This window comes from Plutella xylostella, chromosome 27 (assembly GCF_932276165.1).
Source record: "Plutella xylostella chromosome 27, ilPluXylo3.1, whole genome shotgun sequence".
In the NCBI taxonomy this organism is placed as follows: domain Eukaryota; kingdom Metazoa; phylum Arthropoda; class Insecta; order Lepidoptera; family Plutellidae; genus Plutella; species Plutella xylostella.
The window spans coordinates 5811872-5828689 of NC_064007.1; the positions used below are offsets into that span (position 1 = coordinate 5811872).

The 16818-nt window shown below is 37.2% G+C and overlaps 2 protein-coding genes across 15 annotated transcripts in view; one reads left to right on the forward strand and one right to left on the reverse strand.

Moving 5' to 3' along the window:
• Positions 1-7040, forward strand: part of LOC105387779 — a 52874-nt gene extending 45834 nt beyond the window's left edge. For 4 of the 6 annotated variants that reach the window (XM_048630778.1, XM_048630776.1, XM_048630773.1 and 1 more), the window contains 4 exons: positions 205-408; positions 1455-1658; positions 2549-2626; positions 3890-7040. In XM_048630778.1, coding sequence (XP_048486735.1) covers positions 205-408; positions 1455-1658; positions 2549-2626; positions 3890-4329 — 926 coding nt within the window. In that variant the 3' untranslated portion in view covers positions 4330-7040. The remainder of the gene's footprint in view (positions 1-204; positions 409-1454; positions 1659-2548; positions 2627-3889) is intronic. The other 2 variants (XM_048630775.1, XM_048630777.1) reach the window with 2 other exon arrangements.
• Positions 7041-7918: 878 nt separating this feature from the next.
• LOC105387780 (microtubule-associated serine/threonine-protein kinase 3) overlaps positions 7919-16818 on the reverse strand; it is a 67646-nt gene continuing 58746 nt past the window's right edge. For 5 of the 9 annotated variants that reach the window (XM_048630748.1, XM_048630749.1, XM_048630747.1 and 2 more), the window contains 8 exons: positions 16580-16717; positions 15772-15795; positions 14582-14695; positions 13366-13560; positions 12442-12638; positions 11565-12088; positions 11044-11184; positions 7919-10643 (listed from right to left, as the gene is read on the reverse strand). In XM_048630748.1, the coding sequence (XP_048486705.1) occupies positions 10488-10643; positions 11044-11184; positions 11565-12088; positions 12442-12638; positions 13366-13560; positions 14582-14695; positions 15772-15795; positions 16580-16717 (1489 nt within the window). In that variant the 3' untranslated portion in view covers positions 7919-10487. The remainder of the gene's footprint in view (positions 10644-11043; positions 11185-11564; positions 12089-12441; positions 12639-13365; positions 13561-14581; positions 14696-15771; positions 15796-16579; positions 16718-16818) is intronic. The other 4 variants (XM_048630752.1, XM_048630750.1, XM_048630751.1 and 1 more) reach the window with 4 other exon arrangements.

The following is a 16818-nucleotide window of genomic DNA, read 5'->3' on the forward strand; positions in this document are numbered from 1 at the left end:
GCCTGAATCCCTTACTCCCCTCGCTTTATAACTCTATTATTGTACTAAGCTCGTTATATCAACTATCCTCTTATATGTTTATTATCTCACTCAACTAAAAACCTATTCAAAATATTTCAATCTCACCTTCTAATAAACCTAAAAGCTTTAGCCCATTCAAATATTTTGTATCATTCATCAACCAGTAGTAATTTCCATCTGTAGGTTTGCCGTTGAATAAAGGAGCTAGTACAAATAAAGTTAGGGGGGCAACGACCACGAGAGGGGGGAGGTCCCCTTCGGCGCCGCCGGGGAAAGGGGGGCTGGTTAACGGGATCGCCCGTGTGAACGGGGCAACCGGGGTAAACGGGGTGAATGGGGCATCCGGCCGGAGAAGCAGAAGTGTCTCAAAAGTGGGCATTAAATTGGGTGCGTAAATTTAGAACGTGTTGCGTCCGCCACCTCTTTCGGTTGCTGTTTCGAATTTGGAATTATCTTCTTCTTCGTTTATGCTTTCCTGGTACTTATGTTGTGTTCTTTTGCTTTTACTGTGTTCTTTTCTTTTATAAAAAGGTTGTTTTTTTGTTTTTTTCGGTGCGTGGCGCAACAATACGGTCACGTGATTAAAAGCATTGGCACTATTCGATCTGGTTATGGCTTCTCGTCATGTGGTGTGTCTAGTGAGTTTATGAAAAATTGCACAAAACACGCTCTAGTGTTCGTAAATTGATTTTGAATTTAAAGAAAATAAATTACTTAATAATAAATGATTGTACTTATGTATAAAATGCACCCTTTTTAATCACCCGATTTTTATTGATGTTCAAATTTATTGTATAGTGTTGTTGTTAAGTATAAATAATGTAGATTGGTGTTCATAGTTTTAACTGAATGTTTTGGTGTGCATGATGTCTTGTATTTTATTGGATGACTGGATTCTTTCCTAAACTCTCTTGATTGTTAGATAATTAGATGAACTAGTGCTATAGATTGCAAAGCACTTCCTTGGTATCACGTTAGAAACAGGTAGGTATAGATAGGGTATCTAAGTACATAAACTTACTTTTACTTGAAACAAAATTATAAGTACTTAATAAAATAATGCATTCACAGTTGGAATTCATCATAGGCAGGTTAACGAGGTTAGAAGTTCTGAAACTTTCAGCATAGTTTTACCTTAGTTTTTGTGAATTTATTATTTTACTAGGCAAAATTAAAGAGGAAATCTCTTGATATTGATGGCCTATTATATCAATTATAGCCTACATTAACAACCCCCAGAAGGGCTAATACGGGGCGCATTTAAGACGTGACAAAAGTTTTGCATCGCGCTCGCTCACATAACGCGGCCTCAAGAGCGAGCGCATCGGAGAACTTTTGTCACGTCTTAATAGCGCCCCGTGCTACAGGGCCAGACTTCACCAATCATAAACCCTGACCGTGCCGACACTAACGAAGAAACCCCAACTTTCCAGACGAAGTAGACATGCCGTCGCACCGCAGTGCCTCCGTGGCTAAAGACCACTTCTTCGACGACTCTCCCATCGTCAAGTCTCCACCAGAACCCACCAGGGTCAAGTCGCCAGAACAAATGAACATGCGGTCTCCAGACCCCGTCAACTGGACCGTGCCTCTGGATACCGGGAAGACTTTCACAGTCACCCAGAACGTTAAGAGTGGTGAGTGCAAAATTTTAAGGCCGAAAGTAGTTTGTAGTTGAATCCGATAGATGGCGCGCGTCTTGTTCTTTGCGGTTGAGGTTATGTTTCACCTTCTTGGTTTGGGTAGCACTGGCTGATAATTTTTACGGTTATGGGTTATTGTTTCGATACTGTTATATAAAAGTTATACGTACAGAACTACTTTTGTAAGTACCTAAGTTGGTTAAAAGGGGTTTTAAGAAAATAAACCTCCTTAAATTATCTAGTTACCTGGCTAACTATTTAAGTATAGGTAGGTAGTTAGGTACTTAACAAACTTAATTCTCTCATCATCTCACGCACAAAGAACATGACGAACGTAGAATAGGTAGACATTTAATAAAGTGTAACTTTTTCTTCAAATTCCTACTTATGTACCTACCCATATTATTATGTGTAAATTTAAAGGAATTATAAGTTCATGAAAAATAAGCTATCAGTAAACATCATTTTGAATACAGGCTATTTACACAGTCATGCCACACCACATCTTACCATACTTTACTTTTTAATTAAAATTACTTATCAAAATTTCAATAATTTTAGCAAAGCAATGTAGGTACCTAGACGCTTGCCATTGCATTTAACACTAAATGAATAAAGCAGTTTTATCATTAAACATTTGTAAACAAAATGCACACAATATTCATTCAAATAAATCATACATCCAAACAACACGCCATGTCTTTTTAATTTAGTTCATTTCACACAAATGCGATGGTAAAACTTTAGGCTGTTTGATCGAAATTCCTTTGCCCAAAAAACTATTTTAAATGTCAAACCATCTGTCATTTCTGTGAACATAGAACGTAACGCCGTACGACTCACGTCATCCGTTCCCCATACAACTCGCTGCCCATACATTTCAGATGAGGGCGTAAAACGCCCTAGCTCTGAGTTTAAGGGAGGGTTCATCGCAGAGGAGAGCGTCGCGAAGCCAGCCCCAGGTACTGCGCACATCGCCACCGCATAGACCATCGGCCATCAATACACGTTTTAATGAGTGTGACTGACAGCCATGCGACAGAGAACTCTATGACACGCGAATACGACTCAAAGTCTATTCTAGAGATCGCTGCCTCATACGCACGACACACGATCGACACCAAAAATATATAATCTGTTTTATAATAATATCTATTGACTAGTTCATGATTAAATTGTGTTACTCCAATAATTGAGATGCTTTTATTTATTTTGACCGTACTCCGCTGAGGCGTCGACCACGTATGTATTCACTTGTCTGTGTGTTTGTGTGTCTGTTTCGATGTTTGCGTGCACTGTCACTGTATTGGCACTTCGTTTCTTATCTTTGTTTTTTCTCATGTCTCATCTGTCATTCACATGCATGCTGCCCGTTCTATCGAATAAATTTATATTACTAAAATGTTAAAACAAAAAATATATAACTAGGTACCTTTCAGATCTTATTTTCTCTCTGTAAATAATCTTTTGAATAAGCTTTATGTAGCGATAGCTAATTAACATTTAAGTTATAATATTTAGTATCAATACATTAGATTTCTCTGACAAGTATTAACTGACATCCACTAAAAAGAGAATTCAGTCTTAATACGGTCTCAGGTATAGATATAACTAGTATGTGCGTCGGTTCTATTTATTTTTCATACGTGCATGCGATAGTTTCATTACACATCAAAGGTAAAAGTTAATGTTACCAAGACGCATAGCATGATCTGTTTGGGAAATGAGGAGGAGTCACTATCCAATATTATAGGTAGTTTGAAACCTATTTAACCTAGTACAAATTTATGATCTATGAAACAAGATCAATATTGATTTTCCTTGAAAACTGTCCAGATAAACTTTAAAACATAACAGTGATCTTGTTTGATAGGTAGCTACTTAATGTGGGAAAGGACTATATGTTTTGTTGACATGCTATAGCATTATAGTACTGTTCCTTGTTCCTTCTAGATATATTGTAACGAATTGCTATCAGAGACTATAATCACATAAATGTTAATGCTAGGTGTTACTTCTTACATGTTTGGCGCTTTCATGTTTCGGTTTTGAGTATTTTAAAACGTAAAACACAAATAGTTACTTGCCTCACTTTTAAATACAAGTAAGTATTTAACTAATGACATATGTAGTATAAAATATACAGGAATCACTTTTAAAATACTCAAAACGTATCCCAATAAATCCTTAAACAAAAGCCTTGAACTTGGCCACTTTGCTTGCAGAAATCGCACCGGTCCACCACCAGCAAATGTCCCCAATACGGATGAAGAAGAGCGAATCCCCGACCAGCCTCAGCAAGCGCACCGACAAAACCCCCACCACCCCCACCAGCCTTACTCCCATAGACGAAACTAGAGCCTTAGACATGAACCAGCTCAATGGCGTCACCAACGGAGTGACCAACGGCGGCGTGACCAATAGAGTTAATGGCGTCAATGGTGTCAATAGTAACCAGCTTACTCCAGAGAACCCCAGTCATGAGTTGCTCCCAGAGAAGGGTGTGCTTAAAAAGTCCACTGAAGCGACTCAGGTAGCCCCTGGCGTGGTGGATACGACTGTAGTCACCGAGCAGTCTGGAGGACTTACAGCTGCAGAGGTGCTTGATCGAGCTCGCAATCGATTCGACAAGTTTTGGGGCAAAAAAGAAGAGGATAACGTTTAGATGTACATGGAAAAGTTCCCATACTAGCTGATGGTAATAGTTTTCAGACCGGAGGCCGATAATGTTGTGCACGCTGCCATTTGAGACCGTTTGATATCAATTTTACAGCAAACTCTATTGTGACCACAAAGATCAGCGTATGAAACATTTTCTGCCAAAAAAGTATCAGATCGTCAATGAACGTTTGATACTATAACACACATAAAATTTAGTAAATTATTAGAAATCAATTATTGCTGAACGGGATTCAGATAAAAAAACGCTTTGCTTATTTCAATGACCGTGTAACTTAGTAAGTATACTTTGGTTCTACTTTTTAATAATTAAATAACTACCGGATTGAAGCACTGTTTCAGTGATAGGAATGTGGGCTTGTGATAGTAGTATTGGTATTAAGTATTGACTTGCATTGATTTAATAATATTTATTATTAGTATTAATTAATTTTAATATTTATAATAATATATACTCACTAGGATTTATCAAGGTATCGACACCTACAATTTAGGCCCTTATGAAATTCTCATCCAACTGACTGCCCCTCTTCATCTATTTATGTATGTATTATACTGTACATAATGGTTTGTATCTACTTAATCAATTTTAATTTTTGCTCAGTAATTAAAACTTGGTAGTAGGTACTTCCGTTGGAAACTGGGTTATTGATAATGCATCTGATCAAAATAAAATAAGGTCTAATTTTACCATGAAAAAAAATATGCCAGCTTACTAGGTAATATACCCGTTAATACAATTTATATGCAGAATATATTTAGTTTTATATTTTTTGCAGTACAAGCTAATAAGTATTTTATATTTATCTTTATAGGCATGCACGGTTACGTTCTATATCTTTTCTTTGCGTTCCTTCAATACGTCGTAATGATGAACGAAAAGTCCGCATATTGAAGTACCTATACATTTTCAACTGAACCGTCCAGTAGATTTTATTTTCTTTGCTTAGAACAAAACAATAACATTTTAACATTATTTTGTGTTTTAATCCTTAACATAATTCATTAAAGTAAAGTAGGTATTCGTTAACTTTAACAACAAAATGAAATTTATGAACGCAGCTTTTTTTCGCGCTATATTTAGGGCGGGAACGAAAAGTTAAAAACTCATCAAAAAAATTCTATACTCCTCCGACAAACTCCGTAACTTTAAATAACATAAATAAATAATTATAACACTGAAAATGGAACTAGGTAAAAAGTCCTGCCGACTATGCTTAACAGAAACAGATTTTAATGTTTCCCTTTTCGGCAGTTATTGTCGCAAAACAAATATGTTGGACAAAATCCTTGTTTGCTTACGCTTGCCTATTGAAGAGAACGAAAACCTGGACACAATCTGCCACAAGTGCGCTGACAACGTAGAAAGGTATTATGAATTTATAACTTATATCAAAAAGGCTCAGGCTAAAGTAGGGAGCAGTCAAAGATACGTAGAACCAAGGCACGTGAATACAAAACACGAGAATGAAACACACAATGTTCACATGAACAAGAGACTCGTCACGTCCTACGTCAGGGAGCAAGTGTTCGACACCGACTACACATTCTCGTTTCTGGACGCACCCAATGAAGAGAAGAAAGAAACGCGACCCTCCAGCCCTTTATTCTCATACTTATCACCGCCAAATGTCCTTAAAGATTCCTTCAAAGATTCCTTGAAAGAAACCGTTTGGAAAACTCCCCAGCAGAAGACAAAATACGGGTCTCAGAGAAGCCCAAAGAGGAGTGAAAGGATCCGAGCGGGCAATAGAGCCTCCGATAGACCCCGGCATCACTCCAGGGACCTCTTTGAGTCTCAGTCTCAGGATGTAGAGGAACATGAACCCAGATCTTTTGACTGGAAACTGACGCCAGAAGATAACATCATTAAAAGAGTCCGTGAGAACTGTTTCGGTCTTTCAAACTTTTAGTTACTTTTTGTTGTTTATTATTATTTCTACACATTTACTAATTAATGTTGTCACACATTACTTACCGTTATATCTTGAGAATGTGGTATTGTTTAAATAACAGGGTATATTTGACTACCTAAATGTTGATTTATGAAATAGATTTTACGTAAATATTGATCCTTGAATGTTTCTCTGTTTTATATTGGATGGGATGATTTATTGGGTTGCGAATACTTATAAAAAATACTAACTACATTCTTAAGGAATCTTAGATTGTATTGTGTTAGGATAATATTGTTTATATTGCTGTGTAGTCCATTCGATATTTTTATAATTTTTGTTTAATCTCATGATATTGTAATAATGTAGAATTGGTACGGAAAATGTAACTTCGAAGGATAATAGGTAGGAACTCCTATGAATTAATATCATTAAGATATTGTACTGTAAGTGCAAGTATTAAAATGTAAGAAACGGCTGTAATGTCATTGAAATATTAAATATTGTCAGCAAATATTAAATTATTGGTTTGAACGCTGTGTAGATTTTACAAATATTGTTAATTCAGTTCCTATATTAATTTCGCGCACAAGACCTTACGCAGTCCATGTTTTAACAATAGATTTTATTTAATTACCTAAGACAACTAAGCAAACTTTAAGTACAGAGAAGTATTCATTATTGTTACATTAAATCATTAATAGATTATAAAGGATAGCTTTGCTACGGGTTTTTAATAGCGTGTGTTGATTTTCAGTTGTTAAAATCAAAATGGACACTTCAATAAAACTTTGCAAAAACACCTAGCATTTTAATTAAATTACCTACCTATACTTAATTAATACTTGGAAATATTTTGTGTCTGAATAGGGTACTTTAAAAGTGTAACTTTAGTTTTATGAAATTTTAATATAGGTACTTACAGTGCAGTGTAAAAAAAAATGAGCGGTGGTAGCTCAGTCGGGTAAGCGCCCGCTTCTCACACCGGAGATGCGGGTTCGAATCCCGGCGCTGACATGTACCAATGAGTTCTTTTAACTTAAGTACAATGTATACCATCGCTCTTACAGTGAAGGAAAACATCGTGAGGAAACCTGCATATCTAGATCTAGCACATCTTGATATGTGAACCCACCAACCCGCAGTGGACCAGCGTGGTGGGAAATGGTCCAAGCTTAGGAAGGCAGTTTAGACCTTGGGGATATGCACAAAGGTTCCACTCGAGAGAGCCAGGTGCAGGTACTAACACCCCCACAGAGAATAGAATAGAATAGAATAGTGCAGTGTAAAGTATTATTGCATATTATTATAACGTAGAGCAGCACCCTCTATCGGTCACAATGATGAAACAAATGACAGGAGAGTGTGCGGTTGCCACTGACCGGAGACAAAATGAAAATATTGAATCTATTGGACATAAGAAAGTTAGTCAGATCCCCTCATCCACTAGAAAAGGGCAGATTATCTTCAAAAGGCTGAACAGATTTTTATGAAAGATGGATTGGAAAACTTGGGGTAACATTAGCTATGACTTATTACCCTTAAAAGAAAACTAAAATCGGTTTAGCTGCGGTGGCGGTAAACCGGTGGGAGCTACCCTACCACCGGCAGATACACAGAACACGTTAATCTTATAACTACCCTTTTTTCCGTCTGGGGTTAAAAATGAAAACATAACAATTAAGAACAGTTAATTCATGACTTTATTTTCGTTTAAATCCATACACAGATTATTCTAATGAAAATATTTGCCCACTCACTAGTATAGACAGTTTTAATTCTATTTATAAATCACATTTATGGTTTTAAATCTAAGCTACATTACATTACAATCTGCAGTTAGTTAGTATGGCGGGCGCAAGAAAATCAGAAATAATACTACAAATTCATCGTGACAAAACGACCGAGTTAGCCAAATCATACATAAACTTTTAAAGCCATGGTCCCCAAAATAATTTTAGTAAGTATTATGCACAAAATATATCTACGTAAAATTCATTGTAACGTTTTGGTCTGGTGAATTGTAATCAAAATCATAATTAAATTTTTGTTTCGCTGAGGCGAATCGCGTTAAAATAATATTTTACCTTGGGTAAAATTACATGTTACCCTGTTTTACCATGCATAAAATTAATTTAAAATAAAATGTTACATAAATGACATGGCTTAAGGTTCCATTCCATAGTTTAGATTAACGGGTAAGAGTGAGTTCCGACTGTCTGAAACAAGAATATTAGTCTCCTATACAGTTTTTACTTTAGCATTAAAGTATCGAAGCATGCTTTGAATCCTAACAATAACAGCCAGATGACTTGCAAATTTTTATAACCTTACAAAAATTTACAAGTTACCGGTAGGCACTTAAACATAATTTCAATTTTACAAGTGTAAAATCGATCGTTTACAACAATAAGCGAGGACTATTGAAAGTATGCAAGATAATATATTTTTTTAAACTTAAAAGTACACCTTTTCAAATGTATTAAATAATAGATCTGCACTGCAGTATATTTGAAAATCTGAAGTCTCGATACATTTTCATTTCCCGATAATCCGATTCGATAATTTCGATCTAATTCTGGTTAACACTGACATATCTGCATGTGAACGAATTCATCGTATGATTTTCTAGAAAGTTATTTATTAGAATCCATCGTAAGCCCAGCAAACAAAAAGATGATGTATGCACTTTCCGTTCCCAAGTCGATATGTCTGCAATATCCATTAGGTATTCAGAATAACCCTCAGTCAAGGCAATAATACAGGTAAGTACATAAATCTACAGTATTCTGGTAATGAAAATATTACATAAATAAGAAACTATTAAATGATATTACATAGGATATTATTTATGAATAAAATACAGTTTCTAGTTCATCTGTAAAATGCTTGAATGGCTGAAGAACAAAACATAATCGTGCTTTAGATACTAAGGTAACGTACCCTTAGTAATGCACAGATTAACCTAGACATTTAAGTGTGTACATTGTTCACAAATCATATTTTAGTAATTTTGAGTTGCTTCCTACTACTACTAAGAGATCCAGTAGTAAACAACATTCAAGTAATATATTTGCATGTTAGGTTCTTACGTAATAATTGTGTTCAGAAGTAAATATACAGAACTATTAAAGATGAACGAGAGAAAAAAACTTAGTTTCTGTATAAACCAACTCATTTAAATGGAAACGAACGAACATAGTATGGATAATAATAATTGTAACGGAAAACTTGTACGTAAGCTGTTTTATGTAAACAGTAAATTAAAAACAAGCTCAAAAACAAAACTATGGCACTCTATTAAAATTATATGGAATGTGTTGGGTAGCTAAAATCTAAATAACTATCATCAGTTTTATAAAATCAATGAAAATATGAGAAAACGTAAACATTCAAACACTAACTAATAATGGGAAGAAAAAACAGCTAACAAATAGTAGTAAAACAGCTAAGAAAAGCATGAGTAGTAGTTAACATTTTGCGTTTAAAAATTAAAGGCTAAATTAAAAATATCACAATACAACATTCTAAATACTAAAACTATACTAAAATTGGCTTCAAAATCCAAAATATACCAGCTACAGCCTTAACTTGTTATAAAAAAACATACAGGAATATAAATCATAATATCCCTTTGCCTTTTTTATGTAACCGCGTTCCTATATTATATATTAATTTTTAGATTGAGATTAATATAATTTTGCTATAAATAATTACAACCGAATAGGACAGCGCATTTTGCTTGTTTTTTTTTCTAAATTTCGCTAATTATAAAGAAAATACTAGAACTGAATTACGCCTCAAAGATGTAATACTGAATAAGCGTTTGTAGATCAAGATACGAAAAATTAAGAAAATTTACTCTTGATCTTTTAAACATGACTAATGCTAGAACAGTCTAAAGGAAGCTTACAGCGATTTTTTATATATTAAATCCACAACACTGAACACCTATTTATTTCAAAACTTCTGAATCACATATCTCAAGACATTACGCAGTAAATATCACTTATGAAACTATCCGTTTACAATGATATTCACTACCTACTTTATTATTCAAAAACACACTAACACACGAGAAAAAGGTTACCTTCACCTCTTATACCTCTTTGCAATCACACATGAACACTCCAAAGAGATTTGAAGAACGAATATTTCAAATTCTTATTTCAAACAGAGTCGCGTCGAGGCGGCGCGTTCGAATTTCGAAATGGTTTTAATCTGAACAATTGACATAGGTTTGTCTCTTTCACTTCTCGCTAGAAGATGAGCTGGAGGCGCGACCCCGTCCCTTTCTCGCCTTCTTGTCGTCGATGCTGTCTGGTTTTTCGTTGCTCTTGTCGGAAGAAGCTCCTGCGTCCGGCTGCTTGCCTGGTACCTGAGGTGGGTTGGCTGGCGGGTTTCCCTGCAACAAATATTAACGTAAGATGGATTTTATAGATTTTACAGACACTGTGGATCGAATCCAGTGGCGTGTTTTTGGAGAGGCCTACGTCCAGCAGTGGACTGCTATAGGCTGATGATGTAGAGCCCTCTTAAATTAGCCAAGTGTTTGTTGATTAACCCTAATAGACTTGGAAGTTGTCTGAAGTAGAAATTGTCTAGCTACCCAACCTCCAGATAGTCGAGAAAAACATTATGAAAATCACAATGTTTAGCTTATTGAATTCCTCGAACTCATTAGCTCCCTCGCTATTGATATCGCCAAACCCCGTCTCGGAATTAAACAAGCATCCTTCACCCCTTAGGTAACAATATACTATTGCCGTTACCCTATAAAACTACAAAACAAAACACCATCCTACCTTTTTCTTGGCATATTTGTCCTGCTTCTTCGCGTGTTTGCCGTCGTCGTCATCGCGTCCCTTGCGTCCCATCACCCCCAGCAGTTTGCTGACCATGCTGTTCTTCACGCGACCTTCCGACGACTCCTGGGGCTCTGGTGACTGCAGGGAGGTTGTGGGGGATGAGACACATAATATGGGACACTACTAATGGGCGAATTCTAATGGCCGGTTTAAACACAGACAGCTTGAAGATCTAGTTTTATGGACACCATTTTTTTAAATTTTAGCAGACAGTTAAAACAAGCGCAATGATTTTTGATGTTCCTCTTGCTATTTTGTGAGATTCAGATGGACTTATACATATTTGTTAAACCAATGGTGAAATAGGCTGACGATGATGTTGGACTTTCAATATGTATTGACACAAACATCGTTGCTTAGTACCTATTCAAATAAACAGCACATTTGCATTACATAGCGGTATTAGTTATTAGCCAATGTAATAAAAGCTTTGGATCAAAATGTAATGGAAAACTTACTTTCAAAGCATCAACAGACTCTTGTCTCTTCAAAGCTTCACTCTTCTTATTAGCTTCTTTCTTGGACTCAATCTTCTCCTGTCTCTTGCTTTCTGCTTTTTCCGCTTTCTTTTGTTCTTTTTCCTGTTTAGACTCTGTCTTCTTAACAGAACCAACTCTCTCTATTTTAGTCTCTGACTTCGCAGATTTCTCTTCGACTTTCTGACTGACTTCTTGTATTTGGGGCATCGTTTTTTCTTCTTTCGAATCGGCTTTTTCAAGCTTCTTAAAGGAGTCTTGTTTCTTGAGTTCAGGTTTGTTTTTGAACGAGTCTTGTTTCTTCAGTTCTGGTTTATCCTGTTTGTTCTTCTTGTCTCGTTTGAAGTCTTCATCTTTGAGGCTTGCGTCTGACTTCTTGCGTGTTTTCGCTTGGGGCTCGCTTGTTGACTGGGTTGACTCTTGTGTGTTGTTCAGTTTCTTTGACTTCTCGTCAGATGTCGCAGCGGAGTCTATGCTTGAGCGACTGTCGTCTAATGTAAGTTTATCTGTGGGAAGATAAATTTATTATTAGTTTTGTCAATTAATTATGACTTTAAGAGGCTGAGGCGATAGCGCCCGTAGTCTAGCTCGGCTTCAGTAATCGTAACCCGCACTAGGCCAGCGTGGTGGACTAGGCCTAAACCCCTTCGTTCTTTGGAAGGAGACCCGTACCCCAGCAGTGGAGACGTGATGGGTCGTGATGATGGTGATGATGAAGAGGCTTTCATCTGGTATTCCTTACTGGCTGTCCCTTGCTACAGGCTTCATTTGATAAGTTGTCGTTATTAGAACAGTTTAGGCAAATCCAATATCCTAATCTCTCGATAACTACGAATCAACATAACCATGGTAAACTCACCAACACTCTGATCCAGCGTAGTATCGATCTTCGACAGCTCAGTGGACGTGTCGGCCATGGGATACGAGTCGTCGGAGAGAGAGAGAGACGCGAAGGAGGCGCTCGAGTCGAAGTTCTCTCTCGCTCTCGCCTTGTCCGCGCCGGTTTTGGGCGAGGATGTGAAGATGGAGGGCGTGGTCTGCTTGCCTGGTGTTCTACTGTTGAGGGAATAGTTGGTTAGTTAAATGATCCGTTTATGTTTAGGTACATGACGGGGTTATTTCGAGCAGTTGTGTTGCATTCTAGGAAATTGGCTTAATCAAAAGTGTATTTCATTTGTATACTGCCAAAACTAAGTATCAGAATGAGATTTATCGTGCTTTTCGACCACAGTTCTATGCAGCTAAGCCGCCATAGTATCGTTCCCTCCAGTGCTATGTGTATTCATCCATCCAAAGCAACCATTAGCAGACATTATAAAGTCTAATTCCGAACAAAGAATTTAGCGTTATGTTTTATGACATTGCTAGATTAAACTGTAGTAACTAGTACATCATTTTGACCTATATATCATAATATATATATGCCTTCAGCATCACTACCATAAAATGCCTGCGGGGGGGCGCCACACGTCCCGAGTGTAGGGACAGCCACATTGTTGTGTGCTAGTTCAGCATTGGTTAGGTGACGCACATCAGTCGTCTCCCATAAGTGAAGTTAATATCTACCATCTATTATTTATAACCAAACGTCCCCTAAACTCATAGCACCTGTGTAATAGTAATAATAAAAAAAAACGTTCATACTTCGTGAAAACCTCCTTTTTAACCGACTTCAAAAAAAGGAGGAGGTTCTCAATTCGTCGGGATCTTTTTTTCGAAGTCGAAAAAAAGATCCCGATGATACAAAAGTATCTATCTTATTGTATCTTTTAGCCCCACCAACCTGATATTCCTAGCATGGTGCGTCGGCGAGTCCTTCTCCTCGGCTATCCTCGGCAGGGGGTCGTCGGCGGAGGGCGGCGGGGGCGTGGGGGGCGCGGGGGGGCGCCACACGGAGCCCCCGCGGGTTCGAGCCGCCGTGCCCGCGCAGCACAGCGGGGAGATGGAGCACTTGCTCTCGGCTGAGCGCGGGTGCAGTCTGGGGGGTAAGTTAGCAAATGCTGAGTTGGTGGGCTTTTCAAGTTTCGGAAAGTAAAAGATCTGATAAAAAAAGACTGACCTTAGCACAACTATGACGTCATAATCATCTAGCTAGAATATAATTGACAAACTTAGACCCTAAGGGCATTACCACAAAAACTTAGGCAGTACTTAACGGATGTTTAGCGCAGTCAAACTCCTACAAAATCTCAAAAATTTCGTTTTAAACACTAGTTATACTTATACACTAGTATAGTAAGTATCTACATTACCTATATTTAAACGTTAAAAGTACTGAAATAAAGCACGAAATATTTGAAATAGACAATACTGTTGTGCAATAGGTATATTAAGCATGAAACACATAATAGCAGAAAGATGAAATAAACAATACACGATCACAGGGTGGCTGATCAGAAATGTGCGCCATGACATGACATGGAGTGAATGGAAACGAAAGAAAAACACATTCAAATTAAAACTTACAATTTGTCAAGCTGCCATTGGTAGGGACTTATTAGCAGCCCTTTACTAAAACATAACTAGCATGCATCAATCAACTGAATACAAACATAATTTAGCACTAAATATAATAGCTATACACGTAGCAAATCAAATGAAGTGAATGTACAAAACCAATCAAACATCATAAAAATTTACAACGAGTAAATTTATTGAATTATCTACAATCTGACACACTCCAAAAATAATCTACTGCTAGACGTAGGCCTCCTCCATAGGAAGTTTACTACCATAATCTCCAAGCTAGACAGGCAGGTTTGATATATAACATAATTCAACATACTTCACACACAAAACCAGCCATAACTCAACAACCAAACATCCTACCAGCACATATGTAACTTACACCATTCGAAAGGTAATCTACCCGTCTACACACAGACACACAGCAAGTCATAACTCGACAACCAGACATCGTATCAACACATAACTTATACCATTGGAAAGGTAATTTAATACACTACACACTGACACACAGCATACACCACTCTTCATACCTGTCTGGCGACAAGGCGCGTCGCAGCAGTGGCGACGCCGGGTCGCGCCGCGCCCACGCCCGCCTGGTACAATCTCTGGCGCAGAGCGGGGAGGGGCTACGCGCCTCCACACGGCTGTTGATTGGTGGAAATGAGAGGGGCGTGTGAGGGGCGGCGGTGATTGGCTGTGGCTGTATTAAGATGTTAAGGCGGCGGTTGTGATTGGTATGTTAGCTTCAAAGATAAGCTGTCATTTTGTGCAACAATAGCGCCACGGAATTCGATGGAACTTTTTAACGACTTCAAAGCAATAGCTTCAAATTTATGCTTGCAACACTAGAAATTCGATGGAACTTTTAAAGTCCATAAGATTATACATCACAGAATATTTAGCTTCCGTTAGAACAATCTTGATACAGTCACAATGCAATGGTACAACGATACAATGATAACATGTAATTATTAGATAAGGCCCTTACACCGTCACATACAAATAATGAAACTGTAAACTTGCTACTGTCTAACATTGTTACTGTCACTGGGCTGATTTTTCAATAGTCAGATAAATGTTATCTGGAGAATCATTTTGATGATGTCGCGACAGAATGCTTGTATGAGACAGTAACAGGAACTATTTTATTCCTCAGATACCGTTTATCTGACTATTGAAAAATCAGCCCAGTGACAGTAACAATTTTATTCATCAGATAACATTTATCTGACAATTAAAAAATTTGCTCCTAGACAATTAATATGGGATGCGCAAGTGGAATAAAGCACAGTAGGTGTATAATTATGAGTCCCGAAATAAACTTGCAAAGTTTTGCTTTTTTAATCACTTCATAGCAAAATTTTACTTTGCAGGTCTATCTTATCGTGATGATTATTACAAAAATCATTTGTTAGTAAAAATACTGTTCAAAATGTCTTGTTAACACAGATGTTATGGCATAGACAAAGAACGCGTAAATTGGGGTTATTTTTAATTCGGTTGTTTTATAAATTTTGGGGACAAACTCAAAAACTTTGTACATACATTCCAAAGGATAAATCTCTGTACTTAAAAAAGGGGTCGAAAAGTTACTTTATCTTTTATACTGAAGAAATGGTCCCGGAAAATAATGGTGGTAGTTTTGACCTAAAAAGGTAAGACAAAAGACAACAATAAATATATGAAATAACATTATAATTATTACTATGTAAATACGTACTTTTCCCGTGGATTTTTGGGAAAGCTTGTAAAATTGTACAAAAATACTGTTAGTGTCTATGAAAATGTTTATAAACATGTAGAAGAATATGAAATATCGATGTAAGTGTAGAGTTGTAATACTACCTTGTTATACCTACAAATATAATACTTACTTGGCAGACCAGTATGAAGTCAGTATTCATAGTCAACAAAAAAGGTAATGACCCAACCTCAACGCAAACTGATACTGAGACTTATGGGTGAAATATAAATTAATGACTTTTTACTATAAATTCTAATGATTATTTATGACTGGCAGATTTTTAAATTGCCTAAACTGTTTCCTCTGAGGTGGTATACATATATATTTTGCTGACTGTACCTAACAAAAGGACCGAGAAGAAACTTATTCCATGATGTTCCATTAGCACCTGTTATCTTCTCCAAGTACATTAACTATTATTATTAGCCAGCCAGTTATCAGACATGTCAGTCGCCGACTGCCCAGCGTGCATCAAACTAAATATTTAAGTAATGTTCAGTTTATACCTACGTCACTCCAGAAAGTTCCTTTAACGCACCATAAGACCCTACAAATCCTAACCTAAGCCGAACTTTCACCATACTCTGTTAGATCATAACAAGGGATTAGTTTTTGACCTTTGAGTTTTTGACCTTTGACATATCTGAAAATAATTCAATATGGAGATGACGAATAATTCATGACATTACAATTTAACAGAGGTGTTTATGATCTTACAGGCTATGGTCAAACTAGGCATAAATCAACCAGCGTTTCTATTTAAAAACCCGCTCCAATATCTTACCCAGTAGGACTATGCGGCTGCGGCGACGGCGTCCGAGCCAGCGGCGACAGCGGCATGTGTTGCAGCGACGCCCGTCTCACCTCCGTGGAGCCCGAGCCCGCCACCAGCTTGTGTTTGAGGCCGTGGAGGGATGACGGCCTGGGGGTGACATGATGTGTGAGGGAGAATGGATGTTGTGGGGTTTAGTTTAAGTGGATTTTGATTGATTGATAGTTTTGTGGTGGATGATTATAAGACTA